The 16,561-nt window shown below is 39.4% G+C and overlaps 1 protein-coding gene across 1 annotated transcript in view; it reads right to left on the bottom strand.

The window, feature by feature from the left end:
- Positions 1–16,561, bottom strand: part of LOC117529106 (chondroitin sulfate proteoglycan 4-like) — a 51,105-nt gene that overhangs the window by 5,467 nt on the left and 29,077 nt on the right. The window contains 12 exon segments of the mRNA XM_034191807.1: positions 404–985; positions 3,391–3,543; positions 3,666–4,041; positions 4,971–5,142; positions 5,258–5,453; positions 7,756–7,931; positions 8,476–8,607; positions 8,958–9,156; positions 9,234–9,410; positions 10,967–11,140; positions 12,558–12,752; positions 15,629–15,871. Of these exon segments, the coding sequence (XP_034047698.1) occupies positions 404–985; positions 3,391–3,543; positions 3,666–4,041; positions 4,971–5,142; positions 5,258–5,453; positions 7,756–7,931; positions 8,476–8,607; positions 8,958–9,156; positions 9,234–9,410; positions 10,967–11,140; positions 12,558–12,752; positions 15,629–15,871 (2,775 nt within the window).

The following is a 16,561-nucleotide window of genomic DNA, read 5'->3' as shown; positions in this document are numbered from 1 at the left end:
TACAAAATTTAATACATTTTAATGGAGTTTGTTTTGTGTGTGTGTGTGTGTGTGTGTGTGTGTGTGTGTGTGTGTGTGTGTGTGTGTGTGTTTGCTTTCCTTCACAATTTCTCTTAACTATTTCAATGTCATTTTGATCTTTACCAGAATCCAAATTAATATTATTACTACTACTACATCTACTACTACTGCAGCTACTACTACTACTACTAATAATAATAAACATTTATTTTCATAATATACAAAATAAAGTATGAAAATTAACATTAAAAAGCTAAACTTCTCAAACAGGCTAAGAATTCTGTGAAAATATGGACAAATTGTTTTTGTCTAAAACACTGAAAAGTACTTGATTAGTTGCTTCATTGTAATTTAATTAACAGATTACCAGCGAAAGCTTTACCTTAACGAGTTTGCCGTGTTTTGGTGGTGAGAGGACCTCAAATACCGGGTCGGTTCTGGTGATTCTGGCCAGCTCTGACGCATCCATCATGGCTTTCCCCAGTTTGACAGCGATGCCGCTGGGCACCCTCACCGGCTCCCTCAGGTAGATCAGCGGCCGCACCGTCACCTGCACCGTCTGTCCCATTATCTTTCTGTAGTCAACGCCGGGCGATGATGCCGACACCGAAATCTGGAAGCTGTCCTGTGATTCACTCAGATCAGTCATGTGATAGACCACACGGCCGGACTGTAAGTCCTCGTGGGTAAAGGACATGACCTCTTGGTCATTTATAGCGATGCGTCCGTGGCGAGGATGTGCAGTGACCGTGTAGGTGATAGTGGCCCGGGTGCGACCATTGGTCTGAGCTGCCAGCTGGTTTGTTGTCAAGACAACAGCAGCCCTACCTTGGACCAGTGACAGACCAGTGTTGTTCTCCATGGAGACAACTGGTTCTATCACTTCCAAGCTAAAGAGTTTGTAGAGCGGATGATGATGGCCGTCCGTTATGTTGAAGTAGAAAACTCCAGTGGAGGGTTCACCCTGGTGGATAGAACAAGCCATCAAAACCGTCTGTCAGTATGTCTCCCAGGTCCTTTGTCCAATTTCCACCCATCTTGGCATGTAGACAAAAGTCAACCCCAGAACTGTCCTGAAAGTATTTGAAGTGTTTGTTTCAGCAAAGGGCAAAAACTTGATTTTTCATTCCCATTTGCACCAAAGTGGCACTCATAACAATGTTCAAGGTCTGACTTACAAGTTACTGACACAAGTGTGAAAAAAATTCTCAGTGCGATATAAATAGGCAAAACTAAAAACATGTCTATCTAGAGCAAAAAATTGTCTTCTTTCCAATGGTGTGTGTAAAAAGTTTGTATGATGCATTTTTGTATTCATTAAATGGCAATTTATGTAAAAAAAAAAAAACAAGCAAAAAAATTGCATTTTTGGTGACAAAATTTTTTCACTTCATCATATCAGGAGGTCTGTATCACACAGCATCAAAACACTGATGTATTTTAAGGTTTTAACCTATTGTGTATAATATCTTGTTTTGCATGGTATCAAGTTTTAAGGGGAGGGGTAAAGGGGAGGAAAGATTCGGTAGGAAGGATGTTTCTCTACTGGACCATCTGTTGGAGAATCGTGTAGACTGAGACGCGTCTCGTGCATCTAAGTCACTCAGCATGTTGCTATTGCATCAAGAAGCACTGTCTGATTTAAGAATGGATTACATTTTTTTAACCCAATGTTTACTGTTACTTCTCTTCCTCTATCAAGTGTGATAAATGGGTGTCTAGTTCTCATGTATTAACAATTATTGTTGATCTATAAGGAGAGATGTGTATTTACAATTGTTATGTTTGAGCATTGTCAGTGCCTTTAATAAATCATTCATGGCTATTAAACTATCAACATTTTTGCATTTTTCTTTTCAGATCTGAATTCCTGAGAAAATTTTACTTTAGAATCAATGAAATTTCAATGAATTGTGTAATGCTGAAAATTTGGCTATTTTGGCAGTTGAATTTAAGTCAGACCTTGAACCTTGTCACATGCGGAGGTAGGTTCTGAGACCGTCCAGCATGGTTAAACCTACCAAAAGTCAATCAGTGGGGTGACTGTCATGTCTCCCTGTCTGTTTGTTGGCCACCCCTCCCAGGTCTATTTGCTGATTTCTACCAAACTTGGTATGTCAAAGAAGGTTGACCCCAAAACTGTCCTTAAATAATTAATTTTGTCAAAGTCCTGATCCATCCCCAACCTCTCAAAAGCAGTGGTGTACACAGTTCCGCTAATCCGTTAACTAATTAGTGAAGCTAACTTTTTGTTACTGGATCAGCCTTTCAGCTAACTTCAAAAACCATCAGCGGACCAATTAGCTAAATTTAGTTCCGCTAACTTAGTCTGCTAACATTTTCTTTACTGGCATAGTTAGTAATGGTCAAACACATTTGTAAACCCTAAATCATACATGTTGGTTCCTGTCTGCTATGTATTTTGCAGCAGTCAGGGAGCTGTGAGGAGATGAGCTCAACTCTACCTCAGCAGAAGGCTGCTACAAAAAAAAAAATAATTTACATTCACAGCATACAGAGCCCATGACATGTGGCAAAAGGCATACACAGTAAAACAAGTTTGACTTATGGTTTGATTTAAAAACCAAACTAATTCTGGACAGTTTATTGATATTAACATTAACTCTGTCATTTTTACAAAGTGAAAATATAACATATATCTTTTAATTTTAAAATAATGTACTAATTCTGAAGGTTTGAACATTAACACACACAGATGCCAAAAGGCATTAAGGGAAAATCAGCCTCCGCTCATCACTGATTGGTTGATTTATTATGTGTAAAAACCAACACACAAGTTACTGTAACGTGTGTGTTGGTTTTTACACATAACTGGGTATTTGTAAATTGTGTCATTTTTTTCATTTGTAAAAAAAATAAATAAATAAAAAGGCAAAACTGAAAATTCTGTTTGTAGTGTGATTCAACTCAACATTCATGTGATATTTGGGTGGGCGCTATTTACACTGCCATCCAGGAGATGGCAGTGTTCTATGCATTTTGACCCAGGGTAACAGACGGAAAAGTGGAGGTGATGGCCTAGTGGTTAAACTGTTGGCTTGAGACCAGCGGATACTCGTTTCAAATTCCAGCCTGACCGGATAATCACTACGGGCCCTTGGGCAAGGTCCTTAATCCCCTAGTTGCTCCCGGTGTGTAGTGAGTACCTTGTATGGCAGCACCCTCACATTCGGGTGAATGTGAGGCATTATTTGTAAAGCATTTTGAGCGTTAGTGGCAAATGTAAAAGCGCTATATAAATGCAGTCCATTTACCATTTATTTACCATTTGCCCTCAACTGCATTCATGCAAATACAACAAACAAAAGTTGACCAGCGCAGGGGTCTGCAAGCAGAATGACTCTTCACCTGCTGAATGAAGTGCAGCCGCCTGTGGTTGACATCGTATTGGGTGAACGAGGTCACCGGCTCTGGTCTTGCCCCCAGTGTCAGGTACCCACTGTTGGGTTTACTGACCACGATGTAGTGCAGCTCCTCAGGAGGAGTGTCGTGATCTTCAACCTAGACATAAGAGGATTATTGTTTTAAAATTCCATAACCTGGCTGTTCACCATAAAAAACCAGCATGATATGAGCATTGTCTCCAACCATGTCCGCTTATAGACTCTATAACACCGACCCACCTGCAGATTCTCTGGTCCAAGTACCACACGCTCACCAACTACAATCTTCATACTCGGGTTTCTACTCCTGATGAGTGTTGGCTGATCATTGACCGGCGTTACTGTGATGTTGAATATGTCTGTCATCGCCAGGCTGTCCTTCACCAAGTGCGATGCCGGGTGTAACGATGAAAGGGAGGATGATGAAGCTGAATAGCGGGGAGGGAAGGATGAATCAGAAGAAAAAGCAGACAAAGGAGAAGAGGAAGAAGAGGAATACTCCAAAGGAGCCACCCAGGCCCGGAAAGTGAAGCTGTCGTTGGTCGTCTCAGAGTCGTCGTGGACATATGTGACACCGAACTTGTTTAGGGCAAGCTGAGAGAAATCTGGTTGGTCCCTGGGCAAAATAAAAAAACAAAAATCTGTGATCCTTCTCCTCAGCTGAAAATCTAAGAGAAATTTCAAAATGACAATATGCAGTACTACGTGTTATTTAAAGCAATCTGAATTTAAAAAAGGAGATACAGCCTGAGGTTTTAACAGGAACAGCACAGATGTTATGTTAATGTGTACTGTATTTTCTGGAGTATAATTCACACTTTTATTTTGTATGAGGAACTCACTTTTGAACACAATGTTTTCCTGGTAGCGAGTTTAACAACGGACAGGAACTCAGTGTATCACATGTGCACACCATAGTGTGTGCTGTTACTTAACATAGGAACTTTTAAATTCCAAAAATAACCAAAATGGACAAATAAATGTGCAGTGGACAACATGTTGGATGTTATTTGATGCACTTTGAAGAAAAGGAGTTGACAGATGGAGACATGAACAGCAGATTTTTGCAGGAAGCCCTAAGTCTGTGGTGTGTACCATAATGACTTTTAAAGTCCAAAATGAACCAAAATGGACAAATAAACGTGATTTGGACAACATGTTATGTTACTTGATACAGATGAAAACAAATTGCTGGCTCACAGTGTCGGAAACATGACAATAAACTTAATTTGGGATTTTTGTGCATTGTTTCCTTGTACTTTTATTACTGGAGTTTATCATGTTTAGTGTGTTGAAAGCCCTATATAAATAGTTATTATTATTAATGAACACATGTTTTTGAGTATCTAAGCCGCACCAGAATGTAGGTCCCAAGACCTCCCAAACTAGCAAAACAAACAAAAAAACAAACAAAAAACCTTGAACTTATACTTCAGAAAATACAGTATATGTACTTTAATTGCATTTTGGTATCTTTTAAATCTTAAAATGTTCTCATTTTCTTTATTTTGAGTAAATTAATTGGAAAAACAAAGAGTTCAACACCTGCTGATGTTTCGTCCTTGTATAGAAAGAACACCATAGCGTGGCAGGGAGATTACACGATACAGGATTTGATGGTCTTGGCGTTTGGGTTGTGGAACTTTGCCCAGGAGGTTTGTTGCATCGAGTTTGGATGTATCAATCATCACACTGCCCCCTTCAGCCACCACAGCACCTGAGCGAAACAGACGACACATCATTTTTCACATTTCTCTCTTAGATAAAGCTTCTGGATACACTAACATTAAAATTTGATTTAGAGAAGAATGTTGAATTTTTGCACATAGCACCTGCATTGCTCAACAGTCTGGTCCTGTGGTGCAGGAGGTCTTGATGTTCACTGGCCTGGTAGGAGATTAAGATGGTGAAGGTGTGCAGAGGTAGGAAAGCAGGCGGCGAGGACACAGTGAAAGAGAAGGAGTCTGAAGCCGACCATTCCACTGACTCCGGTTTGTTCTGATCATACAGGACAACACCATCATTCACCTGAAGAAGCAAAACCATAAAGATACAAATGGAATTTCATTCACAGATATTAAAGGTTTTCTATGTGTCCATGAGTGAAGTGACATATATTATCACTTATATTTTAAGTTTTATTGTTCTAATGGTTTTTACTGTTTCTTATTGTGTTTGTTCTTGCCTGTACAGGATTATGGTGATATTGTGTGTATGTGTGCTTCATCCAGTTGTCTACAGTCCTTGACCCCGCTGTACCATTATGCTCTGAGATTCATCATTGCTTGGAGCTGCCTCACCCATCACTATGAGTTGTATGCTAATGCTGGCATGCCCTCTTTGAATGTAAGCCAATATGCACACTGGATGTTTTTGGTTTTCAAGGCTCTTATTGGGTTGGTTCCAATTAATTTTCTTGAGAGATCTGAAAGCCGTTATGCTTTGGGCTCAAATGACATGTTGTACTTTCGTGTACCTCGTGTTCGCATTGAAACGGGAAAGAAAGCTTTTAGTTTTTCTGCTCCCTCTGGAATGTCCTCCAATCTGAACTGAAACTGTCTGGGTTGATTTCTCTGAATGCTTTCCGCTGTATTTTAAGAGATCACGAATGGCATTCTTTTGCAAAGTGCTTGTGTTTTTAAATTTTAAATTGTTTTAACTTATTTATTGTAACTATAACCAAGCTGATTGTTTTGTAAATTGTTGTCAACTTGTTTATTATGATGTGTGCTGCTGCCTTTCTTGGCCAGGTTACCCTTGTAAAAGACATTTCGATCTCAATGGGCTTTTTATCTGTTTAAATAAAGGTTCTATATACGAGTGTATATATGTATGTGTGTGTGTATGTATGTAGAGAGAGAGAGAGAGAGAGAGAGTTGTGCTCAAATTTTACATGCCCTGGTAAAATCAGATAATATGAATAACACAAAACTTTTTTTTCACTCATGGTCAGTGGTTGGGCGACACCATTTATTGTCAAACAACTGTGTTTACTCATTTTAAATCATAATGACACATAAGCTTATAACTTCTTCTGGGTTGTCTGGTGTCTTTCCTCACTCTTCTCCTTCTTACAGTCACTCAGTTTTTGAGAACTGTCTAATCCATACAGATTTATCATAGTGTCATACTGTTTGTATTTCTTTGTAATTGATGTAAATGAAGTCCAAGACATATTCAGTGGCAGCTTTACCATCAGAGAGCCTCGTCCACAACTACCACAAAAGACTCCAAGCTGTCGTTAAAGATACACTGTATTAAGAACATGGGTATGTAAACTTTTAATTGGGGTCATTTGGGTACTTTCCAGAGGTGGGTTGAAGTCACTGTCGAGTCATTCTCAAGTCATCAATCTGCAAGTCCCAAGTCAAGTCTCAAGTCAGCTTGCAAACAACTGCTGGTCATTAAGACTTGAGACTTGTTTTGGGACTTGCTGATTCATGACTTAAGAGTGACTTGATGGTGACTACGTCCTACCTCTGGTACTTTCTGTTGTCATTATGATTTTAAGAGTAAACACAGTTGTTTGACAATAAATGGCTTCACCCACTAACCATGAGTAAATAAAAGTTTGTGTTATCATTCATATTCTCTGACAAATGGCCAAAAACCAAAAATTCTGCCAGGGTATGTAAACTTTTTAGCACAACTATATATATACAGTTTTTACTATGTGTAACTGTATATGTTAAACCACTTTGAATTACTACTGAGAACTGATATACTGTACTAGAACTATTGACAAATTTCCATTGTACCTGCATTAATGGTAAATGTCCACCAGGGGAAGATATTGCTCCATTTCAAGAACCTTGAGACATGATGACGACCAACCTTTAGCTTATTATACTGCATAAATAATCTTCTTCTTCTTATTATTATTATTATTATTATTATTATTCTTAAACTGGGACAAGTGATTAAATGCACTTGTTTTTTGATTCATATAACATATTTGTGAGTTACATGTACAAACAATAATACATCCAAGAAACTCGTATGACAGTTTCTTGGATGGGGGCGGGCATCATGTTGAGCTCTAGTTTTCTTTTAACATAATTATAATTGAAAATTGCAAATGGAATTTGTTGCATAGCTTCTACACAGCCACGAATGGTGACCAAAATCCACATACTGACAAAATGTCCAAAATGTCACCATGTGGTTGGGTTGTGATGACATTGAGTAGCCTTCAGCATCGCTGCTCTTCAGTCACAAGTATATTATGAGAACAGGGTGCGCTGCTTCTGTCTTGACATCCATAATTACGCCGTTATGCTGGTTTGTTGAATGTCGTCAAACAAAAATACAAGCACACAAACATCGTTACCATCCTCTGCGTGAATGTAGAAACTGTCCGAGTAGAGTTGTCATGCAAACGCTGAACCAGGCGGCCAAGTTTGGGAGCAGCGGTCACCGCAAAGACGATGGAGTGGTTCCTTCTGATGTCGCTGACGTCGTTGGTCACCACCTGAAGCTCCTCCTCAGTGATTGGTGTCATAGAACCTTGAAGGAGAATGAGAAAGTTCTGTTCCACCATGATGAATGAAAACCTCCAAGAAAGCAAAACTTTTACTTTACAGTTGCTCATATTATCCAGATATTGCAATCTAGGCCCAAACTGATTTCTCATACTGTTATTACAAAATGAACGTCCTGGCATTGAAGTCTTTTGGAGATTCACACCAAAATGTTGTGGTTTCTAATTCAGGTCAGACATGTCTAACTCAAAAGGTCTGGTGAAAATCAGAATGTTTGAATTGTTTTTTTTTTTTTTTTTTTTTTTTTTTATGCGTGGGTGTTAATTTAACCTTTACTTAACCAGGTCCCATTGAGATCAAGATCTCTTTTACAAGAGAGACCTGGACAATTCGAAAGTTTTCAATTCACCTAACCTACATTTCTTTTAAATGTGGGAGGAAACCCACACAAACATGGGGAGAACATGCAAACTCCAGTCAGAAAGGCCACAGGTGGGAATCGAACCCATGACATTCTTGCTGTAAGGCAACAGTGCTTACCAATAAGTCACCGTGCCGCCACATGTTACCTGGATAGACCTCCACTTGCTTGTTTCTCTGCAGGGTGATGACCAGGGAGTTTGCAGTTGTGCTGAAGATCTGCCGAGGGGCAAAGTTCACGCCGTCGTTTACCTGGAAGTGAAAACCACCAGACAAGGCACCTACAACACAAACAAGAAATAAAGGGTTCAGATGTAAAACCCAGTAACTCCATGTTTTTAGAGAAAAATGCAGTTTAAAATGGGGATTTAAAGGAAAATCCATCAGAAAATACACAGATTTCATAAATAAAATGAAAATGGTTCGAATTCTTTAATATTTTCACCTAAGCAGCGAAGTGCATGTTGGCCTCAACTAACATATTTATGGTTTTGAAGATACTGGGTTTTGCATCTGAACCTTTCAAATATACTTAAAAATATGACATAAATATGTAATAACAATAAACAAAATATGCTAAAACTGCACAGATTCTGCTTTTCATCACATTAAATCTCATATTGTTGCTCACCGCTGTGCACAAACACCAGTTGTCCAGTTTGAATGTGATTCTGGGTGAAGTTGAGAATGTGCCTGGAGGGGGCGCTTTTCAGAGCCAAGTGGCCGTTGCTGGGAGGTGTGACGATGAATTCAAGCCCCCCAGGTGGCGTGTCCAAGTCCTCTGCGCTAAGATCGTTTGTGGAGATTTCTGTCACCGAACCCACCCACACCTGAGGAAATGAGACGATTAAAACAGCACTTAGATCCAAAAGATTACAGTCATACCTTCATTCTTTGGATGTCTCACCTTCAATCCCTTATTGGCTGTAACGACAGGAGTCTCATCGTTGACAGGTGTGATATTAATGTTGATGGTGCCGGGCAGACTATGCTTCCTGATTTCAGTCTGATTGGCCACGATGATGAAGTTATCTCTCAGTGTGTCGCTGCCATCATGGATGTAAGAAATATATTCATGTTCCACCTGAAAACAGTAGTATGGTAAATGATCAGGTACTGATTCATTACAATATGTCCCCGATTAAAGAAAAATAAGTCCTACATTGGGTTGGCGCTTATTTCCAGATACCGTGGCATGGAGTGGATGAGCGTCTAAATCTCCACCTGGATGAGATGCCAGTGCATCACAGATTACTCTTCCCCAGCCAAAGCTGGCACCCATTTACAGCTGGATGGGCTGAGACAATGCAGATGAAGTGTCTTGTGCACAAAACTAGAATCAAAGCCTGATCGACACAGCTGTGGTTTCAAATCCTAGCCCACAGAGCTAGTGAACTGATTAGAGATTAAGTAGCCAAATTTATGTCATACCAAATTTCTTTTTTAAATGTTTTTGTCAAAGTCTAAGTTAATAAAATAAATAACATTGAAAAGGTAATAAATAATGTTGAAAAGGTTAAAAACACATTAATATTTGATGTACATAGCATTTGCTCTATTCTTCAAAAATGACACACTGTACCTTTAATCCAGTGAAACAGGCAGTTTTACTGTCATGACAGGTTTTTTCAACATTTTTGAGTGGGATTGCATTACTTAAAAAAACAATATAACCACTAATTGTCTTGTTTGAACAAGAGCTGAACCTGGACTGATTTGATTTAATGAAAAATGAAAATTTAAAAATAAAAATTTGATGAAAAACTTTTTGAATCAGTTTTTCACTTTGTTGTTTCACTGAGGCTTATAAACTGTAAACAGTGCCAATGACAATATGAAAATGAGTGGATCCCTCCCCTTCCCTCCTCCCCCCTCTCGCTCTCCCCCACCCCCTCCTCCTGTTCTCTCTCTCCCTCCCCCTCTGTTTTTCTCAGAGCTTTTTGAAAAGTGGGAGCCTTTAAACTGTAAAAGAAACTGTAAATTTCTGAATGTATCAGTATCTACGGACAGAGCAGAGATAGTTGTACACTGAGCTGCCTTCAGCTGAATGCAGCTGTCTGCTGATCTCTATGAAGAAAATGAGAAATATATTTCTTATTTCTTTAATTATTTGGTTGAAATTACAAAATAAAGCAGACGTACAATGCTTTAAGCTTGAAATATGATCAAATTGGTACATATTTCAGCAGCATTTCAGTTCATTTTTTGGAAAATCCATGCTGGGTGGGACAGCCAATTTGAACCTGAGAGCCCGGGCAGAAATTTGCAGTGATGGGTGGTGCCACCCAGTGTCGTAGCTAGAACCCTGACTGAGAATACATCCTACCCTAGAAAAACTGAACTACATCCATTTGCAGTGTCAAAGGATATTTTAAAATATGGCAATTGTTTTAGAACAAGTATTAAACGACAGAACAGTTGTCATCAATTACTCACAATCATGTAATTAATAATAATTAATAAAACATGATGCTTCCCCTGAAGATCCACCACTGTGACGTGAGTTCAACATGCACTGTATTGGCTTTGAAATGAGCAAAGATTTTAAGGTTCCCACTTCAATATATCTTCCAAATAGCCACTTAAAAAGTACAAAGTCCTAAAGGGAAATCTGTCATTTCCTCCAGTGCACACACAAACCTCAGACTGTGTGAAGGCCGTAATGGGCATGCCAGGAATCCTGCTGTGCTCCAGGTGTCCATAACGTGGAGGAATGATGACCCGATAGAGAAAATTCATCTGTGAGAAGTGATGGTTGGCGACCTGGATGTTGTTCAACGTCAGCGGCAGGGACGACCCCTCATCAAGGGTCAGTCGGACACCTAGATAACAAACCAGTTCTCAATTACTACTATTAAAAACCTCGATCAGAGTCAACCCCTGGAAAAAAAAAAAAGATGAAATCAGCAAACATAACGGATATTCACCAGCTTTCTCATTTTACAGTAAATAATTATGCAAATGACCCAAAAAACATTTTTGTTTGATAACCAAACAATCGTCTCTGTGAAACTTACCCAAACTAATCACATTTAAATCATTGAAATTAATATCGTGTTTTCAGGTCAAGTACATGAAAAATGAATCAATCAACAGTGAGGAAAAAAAATATGGAATCACCTTGTAATGTGCATTTCTGAGATGTCCATTTTTAGACTCAGTGTCTGTCTGCAAAATTTGTATTACCTACTATTTTATATCCACTTACATACAAGTGTAACTATGCTATTTTCCCCACACTTTTCCAAAAAAGCTAAAATGTGTCTGTTAACATCTCCAAACTGTCTGCTGTTACAAAGTGCGACATGTTTTTCATGGAGGAGGATGAGAAGGAGGCTTCTGCTCAGAGAACATTAATGCAGATTGTACCCGTTTGTCCATGTTCACCTACTTTTACACAAGATTACCCCCCCAATCGGCTACACAAGTTTTTTTGTATTATCAGCTCTTTACTTTATTTTTGTGCATTGTCATCATGTACTATTTTGTTATTGGCATTATTTTTTTTTATTATTACGTTTTGTTTAGTGCTTTGAGTCCTGGGAAAGTCCGACATGAGCAATCACTATAGTTATTCTTATTAACAACTGTGTGATTTATCCGTTTATACGTTGCAGGATCTCCCAAACTAGTAAAAAACAACAACAACAAAAACACAATTTATATTCTGGATTTGCACCAGTTAAATCCAATTATTCATGTTTTCTGGATCATGACTTAACCCAAAATCACAAATTGTTAAAACATTTTAAAAACTTTCCCAATTGCTCATAATGTTGTACAATACTACTTTTACCACTGATTACAGGCCCTGACTGAGAATTTTTTTATTTGACATAAAAAAAGCTTTAAAAAATACATTAAAACACACACACAAAATCTGGTATCAAAAACTGGCAATAGGAAACTGCCCTAAAACAATATTGGCAAAAATCTAAAAATGCAAATCAGTGTGTTGTTAACAGAGAATGCTTATTAACAAGCTGCTGGACAAGATTTTAAGTCCCTGAAGAAGGAAATCCAACACAGAATGCAACAAAAGAACATAAACCCTACAATTTGGTGAAACTATAAACAATATGGGAAGGCTGCGAAAGGAAAACACACTCGTAGACCAAGGAAGATGTCAAAGTGTCAGGATGTAAAACTCAAAGCAATATACGGCTTGATAGAACGATATAGCATAATATAAAACATCAAGTCCTAAAATAAAATTCATCTTATGAGGTTGATTTGGTACCTGTAGAGGGAGGAGGATAGGGATGACATCAATGTCCAGCCTGATCGGGCTGACCTCTGTCACCCCGTTGGTGGCCTCCAGCAGAATGGAGTCGTTGGTGCTTCCTGCGACCTGCTGATGGTAGATGACTAACCCCTGGTTGACGTCCTGCTGTGTGAAGGATGTTGTTGGCTGATCTTTGTTACCCTGCAAAACCAAACACACCAAGGTTGAATTCCACTTTCAAGTCTGTATAATGGTAACGTGGTTAATCCCAGTTCCTGCTGCAGTTCATTAAACCTCAATTCTACTTCCACTGGTGCACAGTGATGATGCTGCAAATACCTATATTGGAATTATTAATTTAACTAGTCGAATTTATGCCGTAATTTTTACCTCCGCCAAGGAGGTTATGTTTTCGGTCACGTTTTTTTTTTGTCTGTCTGTCGGCAGGATAACTCAAAAAGTTTTGAACAGATTTTGATGAAATTTTGTGGAGTGGTTGGACATGACAAGAGGAAGAAGTGATTAAATTTTAGTGGTGATCTGGATCACAATCTGGATCCAGAAATTTTTTAAAGGATTCTTCACCATTGCGGGATAGGGGGAATTTTGACATTCTAGTTTCTAACTCCACAAAAACAAGGCAGAAAGGCTTGAAAAAAATTAAGGTGTAACATAGTCAATGTTCTATCAAACAACAAAGGTTTGGTGATGATCGGATCTGGATTCCGGATCTGGTGATCCAGAATATGCAAAAATATAGGGAAAAACAAGAAAAATGTGTCAGTGTGAGGTGACAAATGAAGCTAGAGATGCACAACTAACACCAAATTGTAGCTGAATCTGTACTAAGTAAAGTGTCATCAGATTTGATGTATCTTCAAATGTTATGGAGCTAGATCCAGAAGAAAACCGCCATTACCGAAAAAAATCGTTTTTATACAGTAACTTTTCAACTAGTAAAGACATAAAAGTGATTCAAGTTCTACTGGTATGTTTTCATGGTCAAGGATGTCAAATATAAAGGAAAGAAAAGTGTATTTATCATAGTTTTGGTTGTAACACTGAACTGTGAATAGATCACTGTGCCAGGAGGGAATCTCTTTAGGGTCAGTGACCCTATGGCCTTGGCGGAGGTTTGCACTATGAGTGCTTCTAGTTTTTCCTTTGTTTTCTTTTGCCAATTGAAGCATTCAGTTTTCTTCCCCCAATTTGGACATTCCAAATATGATTTTCTGTCTAAGCATTTCAAAAGCAAACAAAAGTATTGTGAACTGATAAGGTTCCAAAATCTTTACACGATGCTATGTGTCATGCTCTGCTGGCCTTCAGGAGAACATCCACATATTTGGATCTAATCTGTCGGTTGTACCTGGTAGAGGTTTGGTGCTGCTGCTCCTTGTTGTTCAGATGCTTCTCACTGGTGGAAATCTTCTGAATGGTGCCGAGGGCCGGCGGGTTTGGACAGTAAAAAACGATCTCTGAGGGCTGACGTCCTCATGAACCACCTTAACAAGAACAACATATCAATCAATCTTCTAAATCTTAAGATATTCATGCCCACGTTATGAAGCAATACACGAGATGCCCTCACTTTGAAAGAATGGATGAAAAAATGTTGCAAAAATCATCACAGCCAGGTTTGTGAAACTGATTGTTGTCTGTTGCAAAAAATGCTGAATATCAGCACAGGTTCAGTTATGGCAACTAGAACAGGTTTGAGCTGGTTCGGGTATCGGTTTATTTGTTTCAGCATGAAAAATGAGTGTCCAAAAGAAAATGGAAAAGAACAATTGTTCATTTCAGTTCTGAATATTTGTAAAATCATTCAGAGTGAGAATCTGACTTTAGCGCCGTTCTCACTTTGAAAGGACACGGAAACCAGAACCTGTAACCGGCAAAAACCGATAAGCGAAGGTCACAGTTATCATCATTAACGTAACATGTTGTAACGTGCTGAACTTGCACTATAACATGCAAAAACAATCTCCTGCAGACAACTTCAGCACAACCTTGACTCTTCTAGAAAAGCTCATGGTGATGTCATGGTGATGTCACAGCATCTATGACAATGTTACACGCTGCACGGAAATGCATGTTAAAGATTGTCGAAGTTCACACAAAGGCAAAAAATAAATTTCCCAGCATGTAAAATCCCGCCACAATGACAGCATATCCTGGTTTACAATGATTCCCAAAGTGTGGGCCAAAGCACACTGGTGGGTACTGCAGGTAGGCTATGAGAGGTCATTAAACATAAATTTTAAAAAAGTCTTTGATTTTTCAATTTTGTAATGGCGTTTAAAATGACCTAAAATATAGTAATGAAGTCATAAAGCAAAGACGAAGATGAAATCTAAATTATGTGTTATTCTTCATTTATAAGAAAGTATAAGAAAATACTTCATGATTAAAATTGTGATTCAAGGTTTGAGGAGCCTCAGACGATTTTTAGATTTCAAAGGGGTTCCAGGATTGTTACGTTCTGGGAATGGCTGCTCGAAAGGTTTTCCAAGGTATGGACAGAGTTTTAAACCACGACTTTCTGGGATGCATATCAGTGAAAGTGAGAAGGGGGCTTTTAGTGCCACGTTTTTGTGCGAGGATATGTTACAACAATATCTGATGAAACAGTTTGCTACGTATGATTACTGGCAGTTAAAATAAAATTAGAATTACTAATATCCACCATATGTCTTGTAATTTCTGGTGGAAAGTGTTTCAGGTTTTTTTTTTGGTCTAAAAGAAATACACCTAGAAAATGACTTTCAGTGAAACTAATCAATCTGTTTTTCCTGTGGGATTAATAATTTGAACCAGTCCTACCTCTAAATGTTGCCTGCTAATGGTTGCATTCTGTCCCTCCGCCACCATGACTGGCCGGTTCGTCGCGACCGTTGGTGGCCTCTGGTGACTCTCCAGGTATATCTTCACTGGCACGCCGATATCTAAATGCACCTCCCTCCTCCCTCTAAGCAGGCGCTTCTCTCTGCTCATCTCCCTCGCTCTCGCCGTCACATTGAACATGTCCGATAACGCCTGACTGCCATTGTGGTGATACGCAGCAGTCCCTGCCATCAGTCTTGCTGGGAGAATACCGTTATCGCGTCTGTTTCTGTTACGGTATCACGATCGCCATCGATAAAGCAGAGGACGCCATGTTTAGGTGGAAGGAAGACCTCGAAGGTCACTTCTTGTGGTTCTCGAATGTCGAGGTTCGTGAAGACGCTGAGGTTGCCAGAGGTCAAGGTGGTGATCCCGCCCTGCTGGACCAAGATGCCCGTGTTGTTCTCCACCTGTAGGAAAGGATCCTGAGCCACCACCTGCAAAAAGGACACAACAATACTTAAAGAAAGAAAGAAAAAAGAAAGAAAGAAAGGCTTTTATGCTGCAAAAACAACTAATACCCCCATCACACATACGCGTATTGAGAACGAATTCCGTCAGAATGACACATCCGGCCATAATCGGGAAGTATTGAGGTGCAGTCTGAAGACCTACGGACATCAGTCTGTGAGCATCTACATATTTGGTCCCATTCGCTCGGCTGTCCCGAGTGTGTTCCACATGTTCGAAACACTCTTGGTGCCATCGAGATGGAACGCACATTTCTCAGTTGGTTTATGTGCAGTTTTTGCATATTCTGACCACAGTCTACATTTTCTGATGGCATCAAACAACATCTGAAACAATCTGATCGCGGTTGATTGAGCTCTGAGATTGAGTGATCACAGCAAAGCCTGCCAGCATGTTGTGGGATGTCCACCTCTACTGGACCCCGGCCAGGGAGGGCAAAGGGCATGTTGATATGTAATAACATGTATGTGGCACGCATTCATCATATACAGTGAATGTGAACAGCGCACAATCAAACCAAAAGCACCGTGTGCCGCTGCGCCTCTCCGTGGTGTCATGCACAGATGCATCAGAGCGCACATCAGGTATGGAGCTGAATGGATCTCACCGCTGTAAAATACATATTATTACTTGATCACTATCTAAACTCTGTAAGG

This window comes from Thalassophryne amazonica, chromosome 17 (assembly GCF_902500255.1).
Source record: "Thalassophryne amazonica chromosome 17, fThaAma1.1, whole genome shotgun sequence".
Taxonomy (NCBI): Eukaryota; Metazoa; Chordata; class Actinopteri; order Batrachoidiformes; family Batrachoididae; genus Thalassophryne; species Thalassophryne amazonica.
Note: the sequence above shows the minus strand (reverse complement) of the source record. Positions and strands in the feature narration are given on the sequence as shown.